Source organism: Chiloscyllium plagiosum, unplaced genomic scaffold, assembly GCF_037043375.1.
Source record: "Chiloscyllium plagiosum isolate Xiang-an unplaced genomic scaffold, Cpla_swu_hap1 HiC_scaffold_14, whole genome shotgun sequence".
In the NCBI taxonomy this organism is placed as follows: domain Eukaryota; kingdom Metazoa; phylum Chordata; class Chondrichthyes; order Orectolobiformes; family Hemiscylliidae; genus Chiloscyllium; species Chiloscyllium plagiosum.
In genome coordinates, this window is record NW_028270152.1 from 25084643 (window position 1) to 25108634 (window position 23992).

General features: G+C 40.3%; 1 protein-coding gene across 3 annotated transcripts in view; it reads right to left on the reverse strand.

Annotated features, from left to right (window-relative positions):
• The window catches only part of stab1 (stabilin 1), a 276631-nt gene that overhangs the window by 153490 nt on the left and 99149 nt on the right, over positions 1-23992 (reverse strand). For all 3 annotated transcript variants that reach the window (XM_087994200.1, XM_043707873.2, XM_043707874.2), the window contains 6 exons: positions 23809-23967; positions 20396-20458; positions 16331-16429; positions 6705-6791; positions 5088-5199; positions 1359-1545 (listed from right to left, as the gene is read on the reverse strand). In XM_087994200.1, coding sequence (XP_087850326.1) covers positions 1359-1545; positions 5088-5199; positions 6705-6791; positions 16331-16429; positions 20396-20458; positions 23809-23967 — 707 coding nt within the window. The remainder of the gene's footprint in view (positions 1-1358; positions 1546-5087; positions 5200-6704; positions 6792-16330; positions 16430-20395; positions 20459-23808; positions 23968-23992) is intronic.

The window sequence follows — 23992 nt, forward strand, 5'->3', positions numbered from 1 at the left end:
AGAACAAACTATACAGTAAATGGAAAAGTCCTGGGAAAATTGTACAGAGAGATCTGGGTGTTCAGGCTCATTGTACCCTGAAGGTGGCAACGCAGGCCAATAGAGCGGTCAAGAAAGCATACGGCATGCTTTCCTTCATTGGACGGGATATTGCGTACAAGAGTTGGCAGGTCACGTTACAGTTGTACAAGATTTCGGCCACATTTGGAAAACTGTATACAGTTCTGTTCACCACATTACCAAAAGGATGTGGATGCTTTGGAGAGGGTGCAGAGGAAGTTCACCAGAATGTTGCCTGATATGGAGAGTGCTAGCTATGAGGAAAGGTTGAGTAGATTAGGATTATTTTCATTGGAAAGAAGGAGTTTGAAGTGGAATCTGATTGAGGCCTACAAAATCATGAGAGGTGTAGACAGGGTGGATAGCAAGAAACTTTTTTCTGGAGTGGAGGACTCAATTACTAGGGGTCACGAGTTCAAAGTGGGAGGGGAAAAGTTTAGGGGAGATATACGTGGAAAGCTCTGCACGCAGTACGTGGTGGGTGCCTGAAATATGTTGCTAGCGTAGGTGATAGGGGCAGGAATGATAGCGTCATTTAAGATATGTCTACTCAGATACATGAATGGGCAAGGAGCAAAGGGATGCAAATCCTTAGAAAATAGGCAACAGGTTTAAATAGAGGATTTGGATCAGCACAGGCTTGGAGGGCCGAAGGGCCTGTTCCTGCGCTGTTAGGTCCTTTGTTCTTCTTTGTTCTTCGGTCTAGTTGGTTGCTCTTAGTGGAAGGGAATACAAAAACAACTTAATTGCCAACGTCATGCATTCTGTATTTACTTTCTTTAAAGATTTTACACTATTGTAGTTCCAACCAAATTCATGATAATTTAGGAAGCAAGGATGCAGAACTATTTGGAGATTAAGCCTGCCTCCATTTTAGAAGCTGCAGAGCTAGTATAAACATTAGTTAAATATATAGTATCATCACTGGTGATAGGTGACAAAGCATAAAAAAATTATATAAGCATTTCCAGCATAGTTCTGCAGTAAAACAAAATTGTAATGTTGTAGATCTGTCAATGGCAATGTGCTTAATTGATTCATACAGTGAATCTACAAAACCAAATAACCATCATTACTGAACCTATTATCTGGTCATGATTTGGCTTGCTGTTTGTTAGGACCTTGCTTTGCACATTTCCCACATAACAACTGGTTGTATTTCCAAAATATGTATTTTGACAGCAGCACAAGTTGAAGAAACACTCTATATTAGTGTAAGATTTTCCTTTCTTTATTTTAATGGCTGAAAAATTTGAAAGGTAATTATTATTTTGAAAGTTGTCACCTGTTTTTCTTACCTGGCACTGCCATTGTCATATTCACACACAGCAAATGCATGACAGAATTGAGATAATCCACTTGGACCACAAGACTCCGTCTCCTTGTCACAGAATGTACCTGTATATCCCTCGTCACAAGTACCAGGCTGACAAATCCCTCCATTTTCTGGTCTGTTATCACAAATTCCATGCAAACAAGGGCAATCTGGAAAGGACATTTACATCAACCACCACAGATATAAATGCAATTTCAACCTCTATGTACTTAGTTGCTCATTTTTTCTTTCCACAAAAAAAAATATTTTGTTAATAAAGGTACTGGTGAGATTGTTAAGAAAAAAAAGTGGCAAAAAAAAGGCAGCTGTTTAAAGCAGTAGATTACATTCCAACATACATGAAAGATCAAATTTGCTTTATTGATTTATCATCTTGCTGAGCTGTATGTAGAGCAGAGTCTGCTTCACTATCTTTCCAATAGTTTATTCAGACCTAGTTAACAGAAATCAACTTGGTTGAGTCATGAAAGGCTAATGGAATGCATTACATTGATGTCCCCAATATTTGAGCTTTAGACATCAAGTACAATGTTCAACAATAACATTCATAAAGCTAGTAACATTTTTCCCGTAAGGGAATAGTATCTGTGGTATTAGTGTACAGACAATTTTATAAAACAGCTACTGTAAATTGAAAATGCTAACAAATTCAGTGAAATTGTAAAGCTCTAAGCCTTTGCTGGGTCAAGTCATATTGCTGAAGATAAGAAATGCTGGAGATCACAGCAGGTCAGACAGCATCTATGGAGAGAGAGCAAGCTAATATTTTGAGTCTAGATGACTCTTCATCAGAGCTGATGTAAAGTGTAGAGGGAATACGGGAAACTGATCTTAAATAATCAGATCACTTAAGCTGAACTATCAATATCTTTTCTTCACTGGCACCTTCACCCACTACCCCTCAGTGTTTCCCCAACCCCAAACTATAACATAAATGCTGTCCCCTCCACACTTTACTTCAGCTCTGATGAAGAGTCATCTAGACTTGAAATGCTCCATGGACGCTATCTGACCTGCTGTGATCTCCAGCATTTGTTGTTTTCAGTAGAGATTCCAGCATCTGCAGTAATTTGTCCCCATTCTAAGTACTGTCCTGTTGATCAGCTCACTAACCTTAGACGTAGATATTATTCTTGGAGGAAACAAAAACCATTTTATTGCATTTTACTGGCTTGAGATCCATGTCAGATGAGATTTGTGGATTATTTCACAAGTATTCAATGTGTTAGCATTGGAAAGGGTCATCCTTCACTGGAGAATCAAAGGCAGCACAGACATTCTGTGAATACGTCTCCATATAGTCTACAAGAATTACTGGAATTGTTATATTATTCTACCTGACTTAAACTAAATAAAACCACATGCAATATTAACCTCAGCAGGAAACTGCCAAGATTGATGGAATGATGGTTAGACACTGCATGATTTCACTCTCCGTTGGAGAGTAATATGGGGTGGGATATAAAATCAATTTGTTGGCTTTCCATCTGGCAGGTTATGTTATAATGCTGGCATCTAATCCTATAAGTATTGATAATTGATAAAGGTTATGCACTGCTCATGATATTAACTACAAAACTAAACTGTACACTTAAAAGGTGACAGCAGAATGAATGTGAGTGAAAATTAGATTTGCAAACAGTCATTTGGTGGTATTAAACTTGAGTATTGCTGAAAAAAAAATGTTTTGTTGAAGCTTTTGCTGTTATCAGAACATTCCCATTATACCAGTATAAAGGGAAACAAAATATATGAGAACAGAGTGCTGATTGGTTGGCAAGTGAACTCTGATTGGCAGAGGTATAGAGAATGCACAAGTGGGATGATGACTGCCAAGATTGGTTTACATTTGAAAAAGCAGGTTGAATCTGACTGGTCGAGGCAAAACCCTGAGGAGAATTGGCTCAAAAATAGAAGACAGAGGGTGGTGGTGGAGGGTTGTTTTTCAGACTGGAGGCCTGTGACTAGTGGAGTGCCACAAGGGTCAGTGCTGTGTCCTCTACTTTTTGTCGTTTACATAAATGATTTGGATGAGAGCATAAGAGGTACAGTTAGCAAGTTTGCAGATGACACCAAAATTGGAGGTGTAGTGGACAGCAAAGAGGGTTACCTCAGATTACAAGAGGATCTGGACCAGATGGGCCAATGGGCTGAGAAGTGGCAGATGGAGTTTAATTCTGATAAATGTGAGGTGCTGCATTTTGGGAAAGCAAATCTTAGCACGACTTATACACTTAATGGTAAGGTCCCAGGGAGTGTTGCTGAAGTGCAGGTTCATAACTCCTTGAAAGTGGAGTCACACATAGATAGGATAGTGAAGAAGGCATTTGGTATGCTTTCTTTTATTGGTCAAAGTACAGAGTACAGGAGTTGGGGGATCATATTGCAGCTGTACAGGACATTGGTTAAGCCACTGTTGGAATATTGCATGCAATTCTGGTCTCCTTCTTATCGGAAAGATGTTGAGAAACTCGAAAGGGTTCAGAAAAGATTTACAAGGATGTTGCGAGGTTGGAGGGTTGTAGGGAGAGGCTGAACAGGCTGGGCTGTTTTCCCTGAAGTGTCGGAAGCTGAGGGGGTGACCTTATAGAGGTTTACGAAATTATGAGGGGCATGGATAGGGTAAATAGGCAAAGTCTTTTCCCTGGGGTTGGGGAGTCCAGAACTAGAGATCATAGGTTTAGGGTGAGAGGGGAAAGATATAAAAGAGACCTAAGGGGCGACTTTTTCACGCAGAGGGTGGTACGTGTATGGAATGAGCTGCCAGAGGAAGTGGTGGAGGCTGGTACAATTGAAACATTTAAGAGGCATTTGGATGGGTATATGAATAGGAAGGATTTGGAGGGATATGGGCCGGGTGCTGGCAGGTGGGATATCTGGTTGTCATGAACGGGTTGGACCGAAGGGTCTGTTTCCATGCTGTACATCTCTATGATCCTATGACTCTATGAAAGAACCAGGGAATGGCTGTCACCTATTTTATTTAGTTGAAACAAGTGTAGTAAGCACAGGTTCCATTTGCAAAGAACAGGACCCTTTGTATTAATCTATCGAGCTTCCAGGCACAAAGTACAGCCTATATAAGCATGCCAGCCGCTACACTTCTGCCAATCAGGATCTGCTTGCCAATCAGCATTTTATTCTCATACAGTATAAAATATTGTTTCTGTTAAATTGGTATTCTTGCAAATGTCCTGATGAGGACAAAATGAAATGTTTAACAAATTGCATCTTTTCTCAGCAATATTCAAAATGAATTACAATATACTGCAAACTTTGTTTCACTGACATCTTATGAATTAACACTCTTAATAAACCAGCAAAAATTATGTTCCTCAAATACCACAAAGTTTACTGCATTATTGTGATCTCTGCAATGTCCGAGTAGTCAGTTGAAGGTGCAAGTGAGAAGGATCTCCGCTGGTAACTTTTATCTAAACGCAAAGTTGCATTATTTAAATGATTATGCCATAAATAAGGTATAAAAGTGACGTGTATACACTCCTGCATTACATTTCTATTACTTAGTATGTGTTTTAAAATTGAATATATGGACTTCTTGATTATCTGGAATATTTAATCAACCAGTACACTCCTGGTCCCATAGGTACAAGATAATAAAATGCTTGCTGCATTTTCTCCTTGTAGAAACCCATATTGACAATAATTGTTAATTTTGTAATTCACTGACCTTGGTCGCAGTTTTCTCCATGTTTGTTATCCCCAGAACAAATGTGACAGGCAATTCCTTTAAAACTTGAATAACACTTGCATGAGCCATCTCCTTCTAAGCCATCAAGGCACTAAGAACAACAAAATTAATGATTTATTATTGTTAAATTTAGAGATTTCTGTCACTACTGCCACCATAAAAGTAACATGCAGTTACATGTGCCTCTTAGGATCACAAAATACCTCAAGATCCTTCATAGAGATATGATGACAAGGGACATTAAATGAAAAAAGAGAGATTAGAAAGAGGCAGCTAAAAGTTTGGAAACTTTTGTTGGACTGACAAGAGCGTTTCAAAGAAGGAGATATAAGAATGGGACTGTTTTGAAAGGGATTATGGAACGGAGTCCACATCTGTGAAGACTGGGTCACCAATGATGGAATGAATAGGGAAAAGTGGCACACAAGAGGCCAGGATCAAAGAGCTACGCAGTAAATACAGGTTGTATAACTGGATAAGGTTAGACAGAAAATGATTGGCAAAGCCATGCATGGCTAAGAATTTTAATTTTGAGATGGGGTCTGGAAGCCAATTTCAGCTCAGTATGCTGTTAAGGCCTGAGGTATTTTATCAAGCCCTGCGCTTTCTAGTTTGAGCAACGCTGATTGCACACTGCAGAGTCTACACCTGACAATGAATCGAGACTAACTATGACGGCAAAATGCTTTGTGATTAAGATTGTCATTGCATTGTTTCAATATAGTTGTCATTTGTCAGCTGGCATTTTTCCCAGGCCCAATCATCTGCCACTCCTTTATCAATGCCTTTCCAATCATCTTAAGAGGCGAGGATGTTTGGAAATGATTGCACAATGTTCAATAACATCCACGAATCATCAGATATTGAAATGGCTCATGTTCATATGCAGCAAGTTCTGGACAACGTCTAGGCTCAGGCTGATAAATGGCAAGTCACATTTTCACCACACAAGGGGGTAGCAAGGATCATCTCCAACAAGACAAAATCTAACAATGTAGGTCAAAGGCTGGGAATTCTGCAGTGACTAACTTAACACCCCAATAACTGGACAGTATCTACAAAGCACACATTAGAAGTGTGATAAAATACTCTATACTTGCTTGGATTGGTGCAGCTATAACAAAACTTAAAAACCTTGATGCCATCCAGGACAAAGCACCCCACTTGTTTGACACTGTATCTACCACATTCTACATTCTCTCCCTTCACCACTGATGCACAGTAGCACCATCTAGCATTGCAGAAACCCAACAGGCCCCTCTGAAATACCTTCCAAAAGATCTCCACTGCCTAAGAAGACAAGGATGGCAGATACATGGGAGCATTACCAACTGAAAGTTGGCTTCTAAGTCACACACCATTGTCACTTGGAACTATATTCCTGTTACTTCATTGTCACTGGGTCATGTTTCTGGAATTCCAACAATATTGTACCAAAAGGACAGTAGCTGTTTTAAGATGGTATCTTCTTTTCAGGTATTGAGGGATGGGCAATAAATTCTGGCATCATCTGCTATGCCTAGATCCCATGGATAGATTAAAAAAAAAGACTTACACTTGAAGAATGAATTAAGACTGAATTTTCCAGCAACTTACTTGTCCGTGTCCGTAACATGGATTTTTAAAACCACCTAAGCAAGGCTTGCAATCTGGACCAAAGAATCCCTTACAGCATCCTGGTTTCTATACAGAAACAAAAACGTAAGATTTTAAACACATTTTAAAAGATCATAAACATTCTTTCAGTGACAGTATAATACATATTATTGTACATAAATGCTACATTCCCCTTCCCAATAGATCGACATTGGGTGAATGTTAACTCTCCACCTAAGAATGAGGATAATCATGGATGAAAATGGCAGGGAGCCAATTGCATTCAATACTAGGCCTCCTTGGTGGTGGCTTCAGTTTATTTTAATGATCAGTCCCTTATAGCATATTGTTCACTGCTTGGGAAGATGGGGGAGCAAGTAAGACAAAATAGCAGGGTCTAAAGACCATCTGCCAGTACAAGGTAAGTGGTGGGGGATATATGGAGCTACAAGGACTATTTTGTGGGTATAAGGAGTTATTCCAAGGCAACAGTCATCTCCTTCTTTCTGGAGTCTGGAGGATTTCTAGTCCATTAATAAAAATCTTTGACTTATTCCCTGCTGGTTTTACTGTACAGGCCCTTATTCAGTAGGGTATCATCACCTTTCTGTGGATATTAAAGGATCTCAACTATCTGATGTTTGAGATTAAAATGCAAGGTTTTACTAATGTGTCTTCAGCTTGTCATAGTCATGTGTCCTCTACCATTATAGTCAGTTTAATAAAAATAAAGTAAAAATCAGACAATTGTCCTGTAAACTCATAATAGTTTGAGTGGAACAGAGATTGAGGGTTCAAGAACTGTAGAGAAGCGCAGCTACTAAAAGGAATATAGAAATGTTCAGAGCTGCTGAAAGCTGCTAAAAGCCACAGTAAGTTATAGAAAAGAACAAAGAAGCAATCACTATTGAATGCATTGGTAAATAGAATGGCAACAATCTTTACTCTCAACGCCAGTTGAAATGAAAGGCGATGTGAAGCAGAACTGGCAGTTTTCCAAGGATATGAATTTGTGACAGATTTAACTTACAAACCAGGGCAACTATAAGAAGTTACGTTTTTATTACTGAAGAGGAGAGATTGCTACAATGTGTATGCTGCCCTAAATATCTCCGAAAAACAACAAAACAACGGACAGCAAAAACTTTGAAAGCTTTAACTCTTTGAACTCCAAATTATATTATTAATTGTGTGAGTTCAATATTAGGGTTTAAGGTGAAAAAGAATCCATTGATCAATATATGACTGCATTAAAACTGCTCACAGAATCATGTGAATTTGCACAACTAATTAGAGACAGAGTTTCATTAGCAATAACGGGTGTTGCAGAGAATGTCTACTGAGAAAGGAGAAACTTATTCTCAGAAAGGAGACTGACAAGTAGAAGTGGTGAGATTGTAAATCAATAGCTGGAACATATTAGTGGCAGAACGAACCAGAATTTACATTCCAATATTCCAAGCCAAAAGATCAGAAAAGTCACAAGGGCAGGATGAAAATACTGGGAAAGAGATTACACAAAGAAAAAGCTAGCATGTCCGGTGTGGGGAAAACAGTGTCCTCACTGCAAGAAACTGAATAATTTTGCATAAGTGTTTTATTAAAGGAAATCATAACAAGCATGTATAGATCTCCACTGGGAGCTAAGGTAGTAGTTGAACATTCTGATGAATCACTCTTCACCATATAAAATGATAGCTCAGTCAGGTCGATTGGTGAGACATTGTTTGTGCTATTGTACAGAGATTGCAGAAGGAGTACATCAAGTCAACATAAAATGTCAAATAGATATTTATATACATTAGGATCTTCACAGACCTCCAAAATGAAACCCTGAAAAGTAAGGTTGAGGCTATATATATGGCAAAAAAACTTATGTCAAAAAGACAAATCATTTGAAAGCCCTAACTGAGCAAAGACAAGAATGGACATCTGGACTTACTGATCATAGACAGCAAACAAAAGCCATTCATCTCAGCTGGAGCAAGTCTAAGGATTTCACTAGTAACCCTCAACATGCCAAAAACGACTTGTAAAGTGTTGCAGCACATTAACCATTGACTGTGGAACAGTTCGTAGAGGAGTGCAAAAATGAGTTAAAGGTCTACAATGTTTTCCTGGACACAATCATCTTGAAGTAAATGAGATGAAACAATTCAGCATCAGCAAAGAAGAGTGCTAGCTGCCCTCGAGGCCAGCCTGAAAGATAACCTGATGGAAAAGAAGGTACTAATCAAGAAAATGGCAACTCCTACAGGATGGTTTAGTAGCATATTTGTTGTGAAATTACTTGGAAATCTGAAAGATGCGTTTGTCTCAGAGGGGTACATGAACAGGAAGGGTTTAGAGGGCTATGGGCAAATGTGACTAGGTTACTTCAGGATATCTGCAGACGAGTTGCACCAAAGGGTCAGTTTCTGTGCGGTATAATTCTATGATCTAAATTAAGCTCTGAAGAGATTTTGCCACAGCTGGCAGAGGGAAAAATCTTTACTATTCAAAATATTGCTGGGATGTGAAGCTAGAAAAAAGTAGCAGCTTTCTAACTATATTCTAAATGCTGTTCAGTGGATACAAAAGATTGCACAAAATGTTTGGCATTTCCATGGCTCCACTGGGAGTATCAATGCAGACAGTTCAGATCTTCCCAGAGTGGAACTGCAGGGGAGGTTGCTAGTGTATGTGTTTAGGGGCATAATGAAAGAAGCCATTGGTAACAACAATCAAAATCCAGTTCAACTACTGGACAAATCTTGCCAGATGAACCTGAAGCTGAATAAGAAAAAAGTGCAATTAAAGATGCCTGAAATTAAGTCTGTATATCATGTACCGACACCAAAAGATCTTCATACAGATCACAAAAAGCGAGAGTTGCAGCAGTAATGCAGAAGTCAACAGTTATAAAAGCAGTACAATGATTTGCTAATTTTGTTAACTATTCAGCCAAGATTTTGCCCAATTTACTGTCATACTGTGAACCATTTGCCAACTCACGACCAATGATGTCGAGTGATATTGGGGCAAAAAGCAGCTTTAACTAAAATCAATTAACTTGTGATAGCAACGCGAGTGCTGAAGTATTAAGAGGGTTTTTAGTCTTTCATGTATTTGGACATTATTGCAAAAGGCAACATTTGTTTCCTATCCCTAATTGCGCTTGAAATGAATGGCTTGCTGAGCCATTTAAGCTGGCAATTAGGAGTCAATCACATTGTTGTGGATCTAGAGTCAGAGCAGATTTCCTTCCATAAGAGACATTATTGAATCATATGGTATTTTACAATAATTGATTAAGGTTTCACAGTCACCATTATTGAGACTAGCTTTCGTACTCCAGATGTATTTATTTATTTTTCTTTATATCTAAAGTGATTTCACATGTATTCCAGATTCATATATCAGTCTATTCACACAGGTTATGACACAGCTCTGGAGCAAGTGGCACTTGAACCTGGGCCTTCTGGGTCAAAGGTAGGGACACTAGAACATAGAACATTACAGCGCAGAACAGGCCCTTCGGCCCTCGATGTTGCGCCAACCTGTGAACTATTCTCAGCTTGTCACCTACACTATTCCATCATCATTCAGGTGCTTATCCAAGCTTTGTTTAAGTCTCCCTAATGTGGCTGAGTTAACTACATTGGCAGGTAGGGCATTCCACGCCCTTACCACTCTTGGAGTAAAGAACCTGCCTCTGATATCTGTCTTAAATCTATCACCCCATACATAATTTGTTGTTATGCCCCCTCGTACAAGCTGATGTCATCACCTTAGGAAAAAAGACTTTCACCGTCTACTCTATCTAATTCTCTGATCACCTTGTATGTCTCTATCAAATCCCCTCTTAGCCTTCTTATTTCCAATGAGAACAGACCCAAGTCTCTCAGCCTTTCCTCATAAGACCTTCCCTCCAGACCAGGCAACATCCTGGTAAATCTCCTCTGCACCTTTTCCAATGCTTCCACGTCCTTCCCGAAATATGGCGAACAGAACTGTACATAACATTCCAAGTGCGGCCGCACTAGTGTTTTGTGTCGTTGCAGCATGATATTATGGCTCCGGAACTCAATCCCTCTACCAATGAAACCTAACAAACCGTATGCCTTCTTAACAGCACTATCAACCTGGGTGGCAACTTTCAGGGATGTATGTACATGGACTCCAAGACCCCTCTGCACATCCACACTACCAAGAATCTTTCCATTGACCCAGTACTCTGCCTTCCTGTTATTCTTCCCAAAGTGCATCACCTCACATTTAGCTGCATTGAACTCCATTTGCCACCTCTCAGCCCAATTCTACAGTTTATCCAAGTCCCCCTGCAACCGGTAACATTCTTCCAAACTGTCCACTACTCCATCGACTTTAGTGTCATCTGCAAATTTACTCATTCATCCACCTATGCCTGCATCTAAGTCATTTATAAAAATGACAAACAGCAGTGGTCCCAAAGCAGATCCTTGTGGCACACCACTAGTAACTGGACTCCGGGCTGAATATTTTCCATCAACCACCACTCACTGTCTTCTTTCAGAAAGCCAGTTTCTAATCCAAACTGCTAATTCACCCTCAATCCCATGCCTCTGCATTTTCTTCAACAGCCTAACATGTGGAACCTTATCAAAGGCTTTGCTGAAGTCCATGTATACCATGTCAACTGCCCTACCTTCATCTACATGCTTCTCAAAAAACTCAATGAGGTTTGTGAGATACGACCTACCCTCGACGAAACCATGTTGACTATCTGAAATCAGATTGTTGTTTGCTAGATGATTATAAATCTTATCTCTTGTAATCCTTTCCTACCACAGAATTAAGGCTCACTGGTCTATAATTACCTGGATCATCTCTACTGCCCTACTTGAACAAGGGCACATTTGCAATCCTCCAGTCCACTGGAACTAAATTTATAGACAATGATGACTCAAATATCAAAGCCAAAGGCTCTGTTATCTCTTCCCTAGCTTCCCAGAAAATCCTTGGATAAATCCCATCTGGCCCAGGGGGTTTATCTACTTTCACTCCTTCTAGAATTGAAAACACCTGTTCGTAACTAACCTCAATCCTTTCTAGTCTAATATCTCGAAACCTCCTTCTTCTCCTCTACAATATTCTCCTTTTCCTGAGTGAAAACCGATGAGAAATGTTTGTTTAGCATCTCTCCAATCTCCACAGGGTCCACACTCAACTTCCCATTTCGGTCTTTGACTGGCCCTATTCCTACCCTAGTCATCCTTTTATTCCTCACATATCTATAGAAATCTTTAGGGTTCTATTTGCTAAAGATTGCTCGTGTCCTCTGCACCACCACCATGGCACCACAAGAGCCTTTCCTCTTGCCGATTTATTCATTAACAGGAGTGGGTGACACTGGCTAGGCCAGCATTTATTGTTCATCCCTAATTGCCCAGAAGGCAGTTAAGTATTGACCACATCTCAGCCTGACCTGGTAAGGATGGCAGATTTCCTTCCCCGCAGAACATTAGTGAACCATAAGCAATAATTGACAATAGTTACATGCTTGAAATTAGGCCAGCTCTCTGCTCCCTATTCCAGATTTATTGATTGAATTTAACTTCTACTCAGCTGTTGTGGTGGGATTTAAACCAATGTCCCCCTCACATTACCCTGGGCCCAATGAAGGGCTTCCTAATGAAGGGCTTTTGCCTGAAATGTCGATTTTTCTGCTCCTCGGATGCTGCCTGAGCTGCTGTGCTTTTCCAGCACCACACTCTTGACTCTGGTAGACTAAACCAGTGATCTTCCCACAATGTCACCATTTCTCCATGAATTATGTAAATTAAGAAGTCACCTTGGAGCATGATGCCATTGAGACAGGACTTTGAGTAACACTAGTGCAGCAAGGAGAACGGATTAGATTTGCATCTAAGATGTTAATGCATATAGAACAACAAATTGAGAAAGGATGGCCTGGCCATTGTCTTTGCTTTTAAACATTTTCATCAATATCTGCTTGAGTCTGACCCCAAACCATTTCTATGTATTTTTCTTTTAAGATCCACTACTATCGCCCAAAATGTCTACAAAGAATGTTACAGAGATATCATCTAGACTAGACATTTAAATGAAGGCAACGGATGCAGCACTTCATTGAAACAAGTAAAGGATGCTATATGACAGCGATCTTCCAGAACCAAGGTGAAGCAGCCACTTGACATTAACCCTTACACAAATCAATCCTCAGTTGCCAACAAGATACCCAACTTCATGTGCTGCAAGAAGTTTGGATGAAACAATGATGTGAAAGTATGAAAGGCACTCCTGTGATCACAAGGGAATATTGGGCAAACAGAAATGAATTGACAGCCCAAGATGCACACAACAGAAGAGATAGAGTCATTATCCCTGTGGAAAGATACTAAAGTGTAATCATGCAAGGAATTGAGTCAAGTCTGAGGAAGGCAGGAGAAGTGCTCTATTGGTTAAAAGTGAGCAATGAAATCATGGACCATATTAGGCAGTGCACATAGACCCCATCACTCTCAAAAGAACTGATTACTTTATCACCATAGAGAAGACAGACCAGCTGACTTCAACGTACATCTCGGAGAGAGACCAGCTGACTTTGACAACTATCAGTGAAACTGTAGAAAGCCTGAAAATGCACTTACAGCATTGTGATGTACAACAATGGACCTCCGTTTACAAGTGATAAATTCATGAGAACAATCGAGTACTTAGTATGGTAACTTGGTTAGCCACGTAAGTGACCATACATGCAATATATTTGCATAGAAGAGGAGATATTTGGGATAGAACTTCAAAACTGTACTATTGTGCCTCTTAGCTTACCATAGTTATGTATTTATTATGTGACACAGGCTTTTGTCCTGTCAGCTCGTAACAGTATATGTTAATGAGGCTAGTCCCTGAGTCAATTGGGTTCCTCAGTTGCCAATAAAAAGGAGAAAATGAGGTCTGCAGATGCTGGAGATCAGAGCTGAAAATGTGTTGCTGGAAAAGCGCAGCAGGTCAGGCAGCATCCAGGGAACAGGAGAATCGACGTTTCAGGCATAAGCCCTTCTTCAGGAAGGGCTTATGCCCGAAACGTCGATTCTCCTGTTCCCTGGATGCTGCCTGACCTGCTGCGCTTTTCCAGCAACACATTTTCAGCTGCCAATAAAAAGGCTCAGATAAGATGGCAGTGGCAGAGAATTGGGTAGAAACAGCTTGGTAACTTCACAGTCATACAGTGGCTGTGTACCTATCTTTCCTATCCGTGCAGTAGGTTCATTTTTCCCCCTATTTTCACTGTTCTCTTCTTCATGTTCTACATTTTCCACAACAAGAAGGGAGATAGGCAATTTGCTTCCAGGCTTCAGGTGATGAAGGCCTGTTGAAACCCACCTTGATTCATCCACCTGTTTTCCTTCCATTTATCTAAGTAAGTCCCTGCCTTGCCTTGCCCAGTATTTGGTTAAGATGGAGAAGGTCACGTGTAACTTACAGATAAGATATTGAATCACATCTGGCTGTACCATTCCCAAACTAACACTTAGAAATTTCCTCTGTGTGCTCACGGTTTTTAGTGAAATGATAAACAAATTTCAAAAAAGTGTGTAAATGTAAGTGTTGCTGACAGCTTAGAACAGGCAAATAAATCACAGAAATAAGAAAAAACAAAACCAGCAAAGTGTTTAATTTGCTCTTGCCCATTTTGGTTCATTTTGTGTTTTTGCCAGAAGTTAAAAGTTAAAGTGATTTTGATATTTCTGACTGTTCCACAAACAAATGGCAAGCAGAGTGAAGTACAACTGTGGTATAAACAACTAGTGAAGTAAGCATTTGAGAGCAAATGTGGAGTTCCATGTGCAGTCACCACTTCGCCCCCTTGCAGCCTCTGCACAAGTGTAATTTATGGTTACCCTTTCACATCACACACATAATGTCAATGGTGTTATTCCTAAATATGATACACTCTAAAATAATTGGAACCAAAACCATAAGGAAGTTTAGGATGCAGGCCTTACAAATAGAGCACAAAAGATTAGGTGTTGGGTTCATGATTATTCCTAGTGTTGTGTGTTAAGCTAGATGACATACATCACTAAGTCCAAATAGAAGAAATGGCACTAGACATCTTTGCTATTGGGATGATTTCCAAGACAAGAGGTAGCCTTGCACACAGGATCGATTTATCTAAAACAAAACTCTCCATTGAAAGGATAAAAAGCACAATATGGGATTAGTCAAACATGAGATAGAGGAGGACAATATTGTAAGCTTGAAGTGTATACAGATTTGAAAGCAGAGGTCAGTATTTAAGGAGAAAGACAGTGAAAGGGAGCTAAGTAAGGAAATGTGGGCAAGGATGTCAAGTCTTCTCTAACATGCCTGGGTATGTCCATGACTAAGTATGGAGGGAACTGTCAACTGCAATTGAAATATGTCTCACGTACAGACAACGTCACAAGCTGCATCTTGTGGCCCATCAAAAGAAAGTTGTAAATTAAGAAAGATGGCAGCAGTACCCTCCAAAATGCAGAATTCCCAGCCAAACAACTAATGCATGGGGCAAAGTACAACAATGTTTAGAAGAAGATGCAAAACAAAAATCTGCACATACACCAATATCTACCTACCTTTAAAAGACTTTCTTGAATAGGACAGACCCTGGGATCCCTGAAGCACCCATTTCAACTGGGCAAGCAATAGGTTGTTGGCAGTCCCTCACCACCAGTTCAAAGTTCGGGCAAGGGGCCTAATGTAAATAAATATACAATTAAAGTGAGGGATGCACATGCTGGAAGCACGGCCTCATTTATTGACCCAGAAGTTGCCTGTTAAGAAATTGGGTGCACTACAAATCAGGCAAGTACAGGCAGGGACTTAATTCCCCAACCCTTCTCCTCTTCACCCTTCCCTTGAAGCAAGGCATTCAACACTTTTATGGACTGTTGTTAAACTTACTTTGGAACTTTATGCTATAAGTGATTATTAAGATAGAAATGCTCACATTTATGAAGGAAGCAAAAAAGTATTTGAAAAAGGAGAGATATAAAGAATATGAAAATAGTCAAGGAAATAGAATTTGTGTGGGGAATTCCTAATGGAGAGCGAATATTGGCACTGTCATGATGGGCCCAATCACCTCCTTCCTTACTGCAAGTTCTATGATTCTACAACATTTATAGAAATGAAACAGCTGTTGATAATTCAAAGCAGCCCGCTCTTTGCTTCTGACATAGCAATGACTGGTCACAAACTGAAAGGAAATCATATGTTCTACAATAACAACACTATCATTTTATACTATGCTCCACCTGCCAATAAAAACACTGCAACTCTCTGTCCTCAATATCCTTAATTCTCCAGTGAGCAGTGCCTCAATCATTATGTCAAAACTCACTAATGATACACCAGCATACAACAAGTTGAAAATGGCACACTTTCTTTCATCAGCATAACACCCGAAGGTTATCACTTAACATTTTTTGCACACAAGTATTTGGTTCCTTGCATTGTAAAAGACTGTTAAGTTGTTTGTACTGTTTTTCAAACCCCAAATGACATAATTTACCATGGCACAAGGTCAGATGAATAATGTGCAGCTTATCAATTAATTATTCATTACAGTAGACATGACGCAAATGTAAGATACTTACAACAATGGTCTGGTTGCAGTGTCTAGCACAACCGGAGTTCCGACTATAGATAACATCATCAATTGACTTATCGTACACACAATTTTGTACATATGTTTCCTGTGGATACAAAAGGCTTGCTATGAATAAGTTACTCTGTAAACCATGCATATGAAAACTCAACACAAATTTATTTAATCATATGTAATATTGCAAATTATTTGTGTTCATTAAGTTCACAAATGATGTAAATATTACAATATATCTGTCAGAGTAAAGTGAGCTCTTTTATACCATATGGTCCCTTATTGTACTTTTTAAAATGTATTTTCAATAACCTTTAAACGGCTAAAATTGGTGTGTGTTTTACATATTTATATTAAACTGCCCTGTCTGAGATTGACCTATTTATTGTAACGCCATTGTTAAAACAGCAAACAAAGGAATTCCATATTAACTTATTTCATGACTTGGATTATGTCACTACATATGAACCTAATTAGTGCAATATGCTGGGAAGTACATGCAAAAGATGGAACAGTTAATAATTGTTCAGTCTCTTAATGCAACTGAAGAGAATTCTCTACCATTTTGCTTTTTTTTCCAGGAAGTGACATTTGATATTTTTATTTGAATCTTAGATTTCTCCACATTACACAGCAGATAATAGCAGAAATAAAACACATTTATTCACATGTGGCTTTGTTCAGACTCAATAATCTGTGGCCAAGTGGCTACTTTTTTTCATTTTTGGAATGTGGCTAATCTGACAAGGCCAGCAGTGATTACCCATCTTTCATTTTCTTCAGCTGTTAGGGATAGTGTTTTTGGATTTTGACCCAGCAACAATAAATGAGTGTCAAATATTTCCAAGTCAGGACGGTGTGTAACTTGCTGGGGGTCTTGCTGATGGACATATTCCTCTGTGTCTATTGCCTTTGTTCTTGTTTGTGAGGGCTGTAAGTTTGGAAGATAAGGCAAATTGTCTCCCCTGGAGATCATTCATAAATGAAAAGGGTTTTTATAATAATCAAGGAGTTTAATGACCATTATTGTGGGCGGCACGGTGGCACAGTGGGCGGCACGGTGGCTTAGTGGGCGGCACGGTGGCACAGTGGTTAGCACTGCTGCCTCACAGCGCCAGAGACCCGGGTTCAATTCCCGCCTCAGGCGACCGACTGTGTGGAGTTTGCACATTCTCCCCGTGTCTGCGTGGGTTTCCTCCGGGTGCTCCGGTTTCCTCCCACAGTCCAAAAAATGTGCAGGTTAGGTGAATTGGCCATGCTAAATTGCCTGTAGTGTTAGGTGCAGGGGTAAATGTAGGGGAATGGGTCTGGGTGGGTGCGCTTCGGCGGGTCGGTGTGGACTTGTTGGGCCAAAGGGCCTGTTTCCACACTGTAAGTAATCTAATCTAATCTAATCAAATTATTGCAATTAGTATTTTAAGCTAAATTTATTAATTACTTGAATTTAAACTGATTATGGTGGGATTCTAACTCGCATTTCTGAAGCATTAGTGCAGGTCTTTGGATGACCACTCCAAGAACATTATCATTACACTACCATCCCCATGTTCTCCTAACATCTTCCAACTGTGATTTTAAACTATCACAGAGTGTCTTTTTATTTTTGTGTTTTTTTTTAAGCTGGGGACTGAATTGAGAGGGAACTATTTAAAAATAGTGTTTGAAAGTGTGCTACAGTTTATAAAGCAAGTGACCTGCCTCCATATCAGGGATTGTAAATGACTGCTTGAACAAGCAGTAATTGAAGTTCAGACTGTAGACGATCTGAGCCGAGAATGTGTCCTGATGCAGCTCTTGTTGGCAATAAGGTCTGTGGACTAGTGATAGTTATCAATGACAAAGACCTTTTGCTTCCCAATAACTGTTTGATTGATTGGTGGCTGAGCAGCTTGAAGCTGGAAACAACTTACACAGACACAGAGTGGGAGGATTAAGAAGTGTGCAAATCTTCTCCTTGCCCAGAAGCTGCATGGTCTCTACTGTCAAGAATTCAGTTTAAAACCTCAAGAAAATCAGTTACCTTTCTTGCTGCAGGTGTTGCACGCTGTAACTTTTGAATTGATAAATGAAAGCTATTTTCTGAGTAAATAACCACTCTGTAACTCTTACAAACCAGTGGAAGCATCTAGAAGAGGACACCTGAACTCCAAGGGGTCTGTTTGTCAAAGAAGGACCATCTCAACATCGGAACTAGATTGCAAAGACCACTGAACCAGATTTCCAGTTTTTCTACCTCCACCAAAAATATATTTTTCCCTTTTGGTTGGTTGTGTGACTAAGGAGAAGATTATGAAGGGATTAGAGTTTTAGTTAGTCATGTTATATGCCAATCGTTTACATCTGTTTACCTGTAGCTATAGTCTAATTACCTTAATAAATAATTATTCTTGACTATACAGAAACTTTGGTCTAAAAGTCAGGCAAATTTGAGAACCATGTGTACTTTTAAAACAAAATTAACATTGGATGCAACTCTGAGAATATTCATGTGCACAATCTCAACGGGTCATAACAAAACCAACAACTTGAAGATACAGGAAAGTAACTCAATATGTTGGGCCATCTTTCCACTCCTGCTTCCTCCGACTGATAATGTCTCCCAACACCTCTCTACAATATAATGGCAATTCATATGAAGGTTATGAGTGTAATTTATCCAGTTGCTTATACATCTTAATGAGCTTTAATGCAATTCACCCTGGAATTCTCTGTGCCTTAAGTAGCTATGTGGCATGTGTGGTACAAGACCCTAACTTTGGTTGTACATCTTGCTAGGAAATTAACCCCTAGTATTGAGCAGGTCATTCTCATTATCTCCTCTTTACTCTCCATGGAATGTGGGAGTCACCGGGAAGGTCAGTATTGACCACCCCTCATTGCCTTTGAACTTGCAGCCATTCACAGGGCAGTTAAGGGTCAAACCTTTCTTTGTGGATTCAGACTCATGTGTTAGACAGACTAGAAAAGGATGGCACTTGTTAAGGAGGGCAGATCTATTTCCCTAAAGGACATCTTTGCTGGTCTGCATTGCAATACAGTCCATTGGATCCAAAGGAAAATTGAACTAGACAATTATACTGTAGGCAAATCATAGAATCCCGACAATGTGGAATCAGGGCACACTGCCCCTCTGAAGAACATCTCATCCTTCCCTACCTCTGTAGTCCTGCATTTCCCATGGCTAATCCACCTAGCCTACACATCCCTGGACACTAAGGGAAATGTAGCATGGTCAAATCCATCTAACCTGCCTCTTTGGTAAGTGTGTTACCATCTTACACACAGCAATGTAATAGAATTAGCAATCAGATTAAAATGTTGCAGGGCTCTTGTGGTGTAGTGGCAGTGGTCCTACCTGTGGACTAGGAGGCCTGGGTGCAAATTGTAGAGGTGTGTAATGTATTCTGAAGAAGGATCACTGGACATGAAACATTAACTCTGTTTTCTCTCCACAGAGATTGCCAGAACCACGGAGGTTTCCCAGCAATTTCTGTTCTTGTTTCTGATTTGCAGCATCTGCAGTTCTTTCTTTTGTGTATAATAACATGTATGAACAGGTTAATTAGAAAATAATTAGAATTGACCGGATCCACTATCTTTGTGAGTTTGGTTGAGAAATAATTTTTTGCCAGGTACTCTTTTGCCATTTTAGAAAAGTGCCATGTTTTTATATCTACCTGACACACCAGATGAGGCCTCAATTTAATATATGATCCAAAAGATGACATCCCTGACAGTGCAACTTTATATTAACATTGCATTGATTGATGCTTGAACCAGAAGCAAAAATGCCAATCTGAGGCAAGAAACTGAAAGATTTCTGATGAAAAGTTCATTGACATAAAACATAACTCTGTTTCTTTCCCCACGGATCTACTGTGTACTTTCTCGCTGTTTTTGTATTCATCACTTAAAAATGTAACTGATGAGAATTGCTATCCATACAAAGCATATCTGGCAGCGGAACATTGTAGTCAAACTTTCTCAACATGTTTGTTGACTTGGGTCTTCTCAGTGTGAAATATATTGCCATTAGAAAAATTAAAATGTTCAGAATTACCATTGGTGTGCTTCCCTCTGGGCAATGACTCTCATTCAATGAGGAACAGTCTCCACAAGGAGCCTACAGAACATAGAAAAAGAGTAGTGATGTTAGCTGGAAGCTAGTGAAAACCATAATTTATAGAGTGGGTTTTGTGATGCCTCATGCCAACAGCGGCCAGCGCATATTGGAGAGTAGTGGGAATTCCTGGTCAGTTGTTGTAGGACTGGTGGATCCACTGGGATAAAATGATTAATTCTCACAGCATGACTGAAGGAGGTGGCCTGAAGCTCAGTGAAGTATTCCTTCCAGTTTGCCTCACCAGCAATGTTTCTCAGGTAGGCTCGGAAGCTAGTAGCATGGCGGGGATAGTATGGTGCCAGGAGGAACATCCTGCTCCTACATATATCAGACATACAAGAAGTGGGGTGACATGGTGGCTCAGTGGTTAGCACTGCTGCCTCATAGCGCCCAGGGACCTGGGTTTGATTCCAGCCTCGGGTGACTGTCTTGTGTGGAGTTTGCACATTCTCCCCGTGTCTGCGTGGGTTTCCTTCCACAATCCAAAGATGTGCAGGTCAGGTGAATTGGCCATGCTAAATTGCCTGTAGTGTTAGGTACATTAGGCAGGGGTAAAATGTAGGGGAATGGGTCTGGTTGGGTTACTCTTTGGAGAGTTGGTGTGGACTCGTTGGGCTGAAGAGTCTGTTTCCATACTGTAGGGATTCTTAAAAAAAATTATGCACCCAGGCTCAGATACCCAAAATAGTTTGGATTAATCATCCTGGGTCTAAAACCCCAATTTGCATTTTGCTTTAAATGTGCAGATTCCCTTTTAGCTCAAACATGGAGATTATTTTAATATGACTTATCAGTTCAATACCCTATCCGGATGAAGAACAAAAGATAATCCCATGGGCAATGCACTTTAATTCCACAAAATCATCCTGTAACGTGTATAACACTGTCATCAGATAGAGGTTTTCAGGTTCTGTATAAATTAACATATATTACATCATGGGCTGAGAAATGGCAGATGGCGTTCAACCTGGATAAATGCGAAGTGATGCATTTTGGAAAGTCGAACTCGAATAGAACATAGAACATAGAACATAGAACAATACAGCACAGAACAGGCCCTTCGGCCCACGATGTTGTGCCGAACATTTGTCCTAGCTTAAGCACCCATCCATGTACCTATCCAATTGCCACTTAAAGTTCGCCAATGATTCTGACTCTGCTACTCCCACAGGCAGCGCATTCCATGCCCCCACCACTCTCTGGGTAAAGAACCTACCCCTGACATCTCCCCTATACCTTCCACCCTTCACCTTAAATTTATGTCCCCTTGTAACACTCTGTTGTACCCGGGGAAAAAGTTTCTGATTGTCTACTCTATCTATTCCCCTGATCATCTTATACACCTCTATCAAGTCACCCCTCATCCTTCTCCGTTCCAATGAGAAAAGGCCTAGCACGCTCAACCTATCCTCGTATGACCTATTCTCCATTCCAGGCAACATCCTGGTAAATCTTCTCTGCACCCTCTCCAAAGCTTCCACATCTTTCCTAAAGTGAGGCGACCAGAACTGCACACAGTACTCCAAATGTGGCCTAACCAAAGTCCTGTACAGCTGTAACATCACTTCACGACTCTTGAATTCAATCCCTCTGCTAATGAACTCTAATACACCATATGCCTTCTTACAAGCTCTATCCACCTGAGTGGCAACTTTCAAAGATCTATGAACATAGACCCCAAGATCCCTCTGCTCCTCCACCTTACTAAGAACCCTACCTTTAACCCTGTATTCCGCATTCTTATTTGTCCTTCCAAAATGGACAACCTCACACTTGGCAGGGTTGAACTCCATCTGCCACTCCTCAGCCCAGCTCTGCATCATATCTAAGTCCATTTGTAGCTGACAACAGCCCTCCTCACTATCCACAACTCCAACAATCTTCGTATCATCTGCAAATTTACTGACCCACCCTTCGACTCCCTCTTCCAAGTCATTAACAAAAATTACAAACAGCAGAGGACCCAGAACTGATCCCTGCGGAACTCCACTTGTACCTGGGCTCCAGGCTGAATATTTACCATCTACCACCACTCTCTGACTTTGACCGGTTAGCCAGTTTTCTATCCAACTGGCCAAATTTCCCTCTATCCCATGCCTCGTGACCTTCCACATAAGCCTACCATGGGGAACCTTATCAAATGCCTTACTAAAATCCATGTATATTACATCCACTGCTCTACCCTCATCCACCTGCTTGGTCACCTCCTCAAAGAATTCAATAAGACTTGTAAGGCAAGACCTACCCTTCACAAATCCGTGCTGGCTGTCCCTAATCAAGCAGTGTCTTTCCAGATACTCATAAATCCTATCCCTCAGTACCCTTTCCATTACTTTGCCTACCACCGAAGTAAGACTAACTGGCCTGTAATTCCCGGGGTTATCCCTATTCCCTTTTTTGAACAGGGGCACAACATTCGCCACTCTCCAGTCCCCTGGTACCCTGAATATAGGATTAAAGACAGGATTCTTGGCAGTGTGGTGGACCAGAGGGATCTGGGTGTGCAAGTACATAGATCCCTCAAAGTTGCCACCCAAGTGGATAGGGTTCTTAAGAAAGCATATGGTGTTTTGGCTTTCATTAACAAGGGGATCGAGTTTAAGAGTCGTCAGGTTTTGCTGCAATTCTACAAGTCCCTAGTGAGACCACACTTGGAATATTGTGTCCAGTTCTGGTTGCCCTACTATAGGAAAGATACAGAGGCTTTGGAGAGGGTGCAAAGAAGGTTTACCAGGATGCTGCCTGACTGGAGGGCTTGCCTTATGAAGAAAGGTTGAATAAGCTCAGACTTTTCTCTCTGGAGAGGAGGAGGAAGAGAGGAGACCTGATCGAAGTATATAAGATAATGAGTGGAATAGATAGAGTCAAAAGCCTGAGACTTTTCCCCAGGGCAGGATTGACTGGTACGAGGAGTCATAGTTTGAAGATATTAGGGGGAAGGTACAAAGGAGACGTCAGAGGTAGGTTCTTTACACAGAGAGTTGTAAATGCATAAAATGCGTTGCCAGCTGTGATTGTGGAAGCAGAGTCATTGGGGACATTTAAGGGACTGCTGGACATGCACATGGATAGCAGTGAGTTGAGGGGTGCATAGGTTAGGTTATTATATTTTACATTAGGATTAAACCTCGGCTCAACATCATGGCCCAAAGGGACTGTTCTGTGCTGTACTATTCTATGTTCTATCTATGTTCTATCATTTTGGTAACATTGGATATTTTGCTCAATACTTCCTTTAAAAATTGCTCGTAAATCTACTGCATTAATAAACTCTACAAGCAAAATAAATTATTGAATACTATATAAAATAATCAAATTACTATTAGCAGTGACATATTGCTTGACTTTACCGTGATTATGCGGTAGTGAATTTCATCACATCTTTTTGGCAAGATGGGAAGAATTGAAGGAGGAATAAGGATGCCATCCAAAGTGTGAATGATGCCATTTGAAGCAATAATATCTCTTTTCTGTAAAGGAACTCCCTTGTCACCCAACAAAATCTGGCCCTATTAATAGACAGAAGAGAATTTT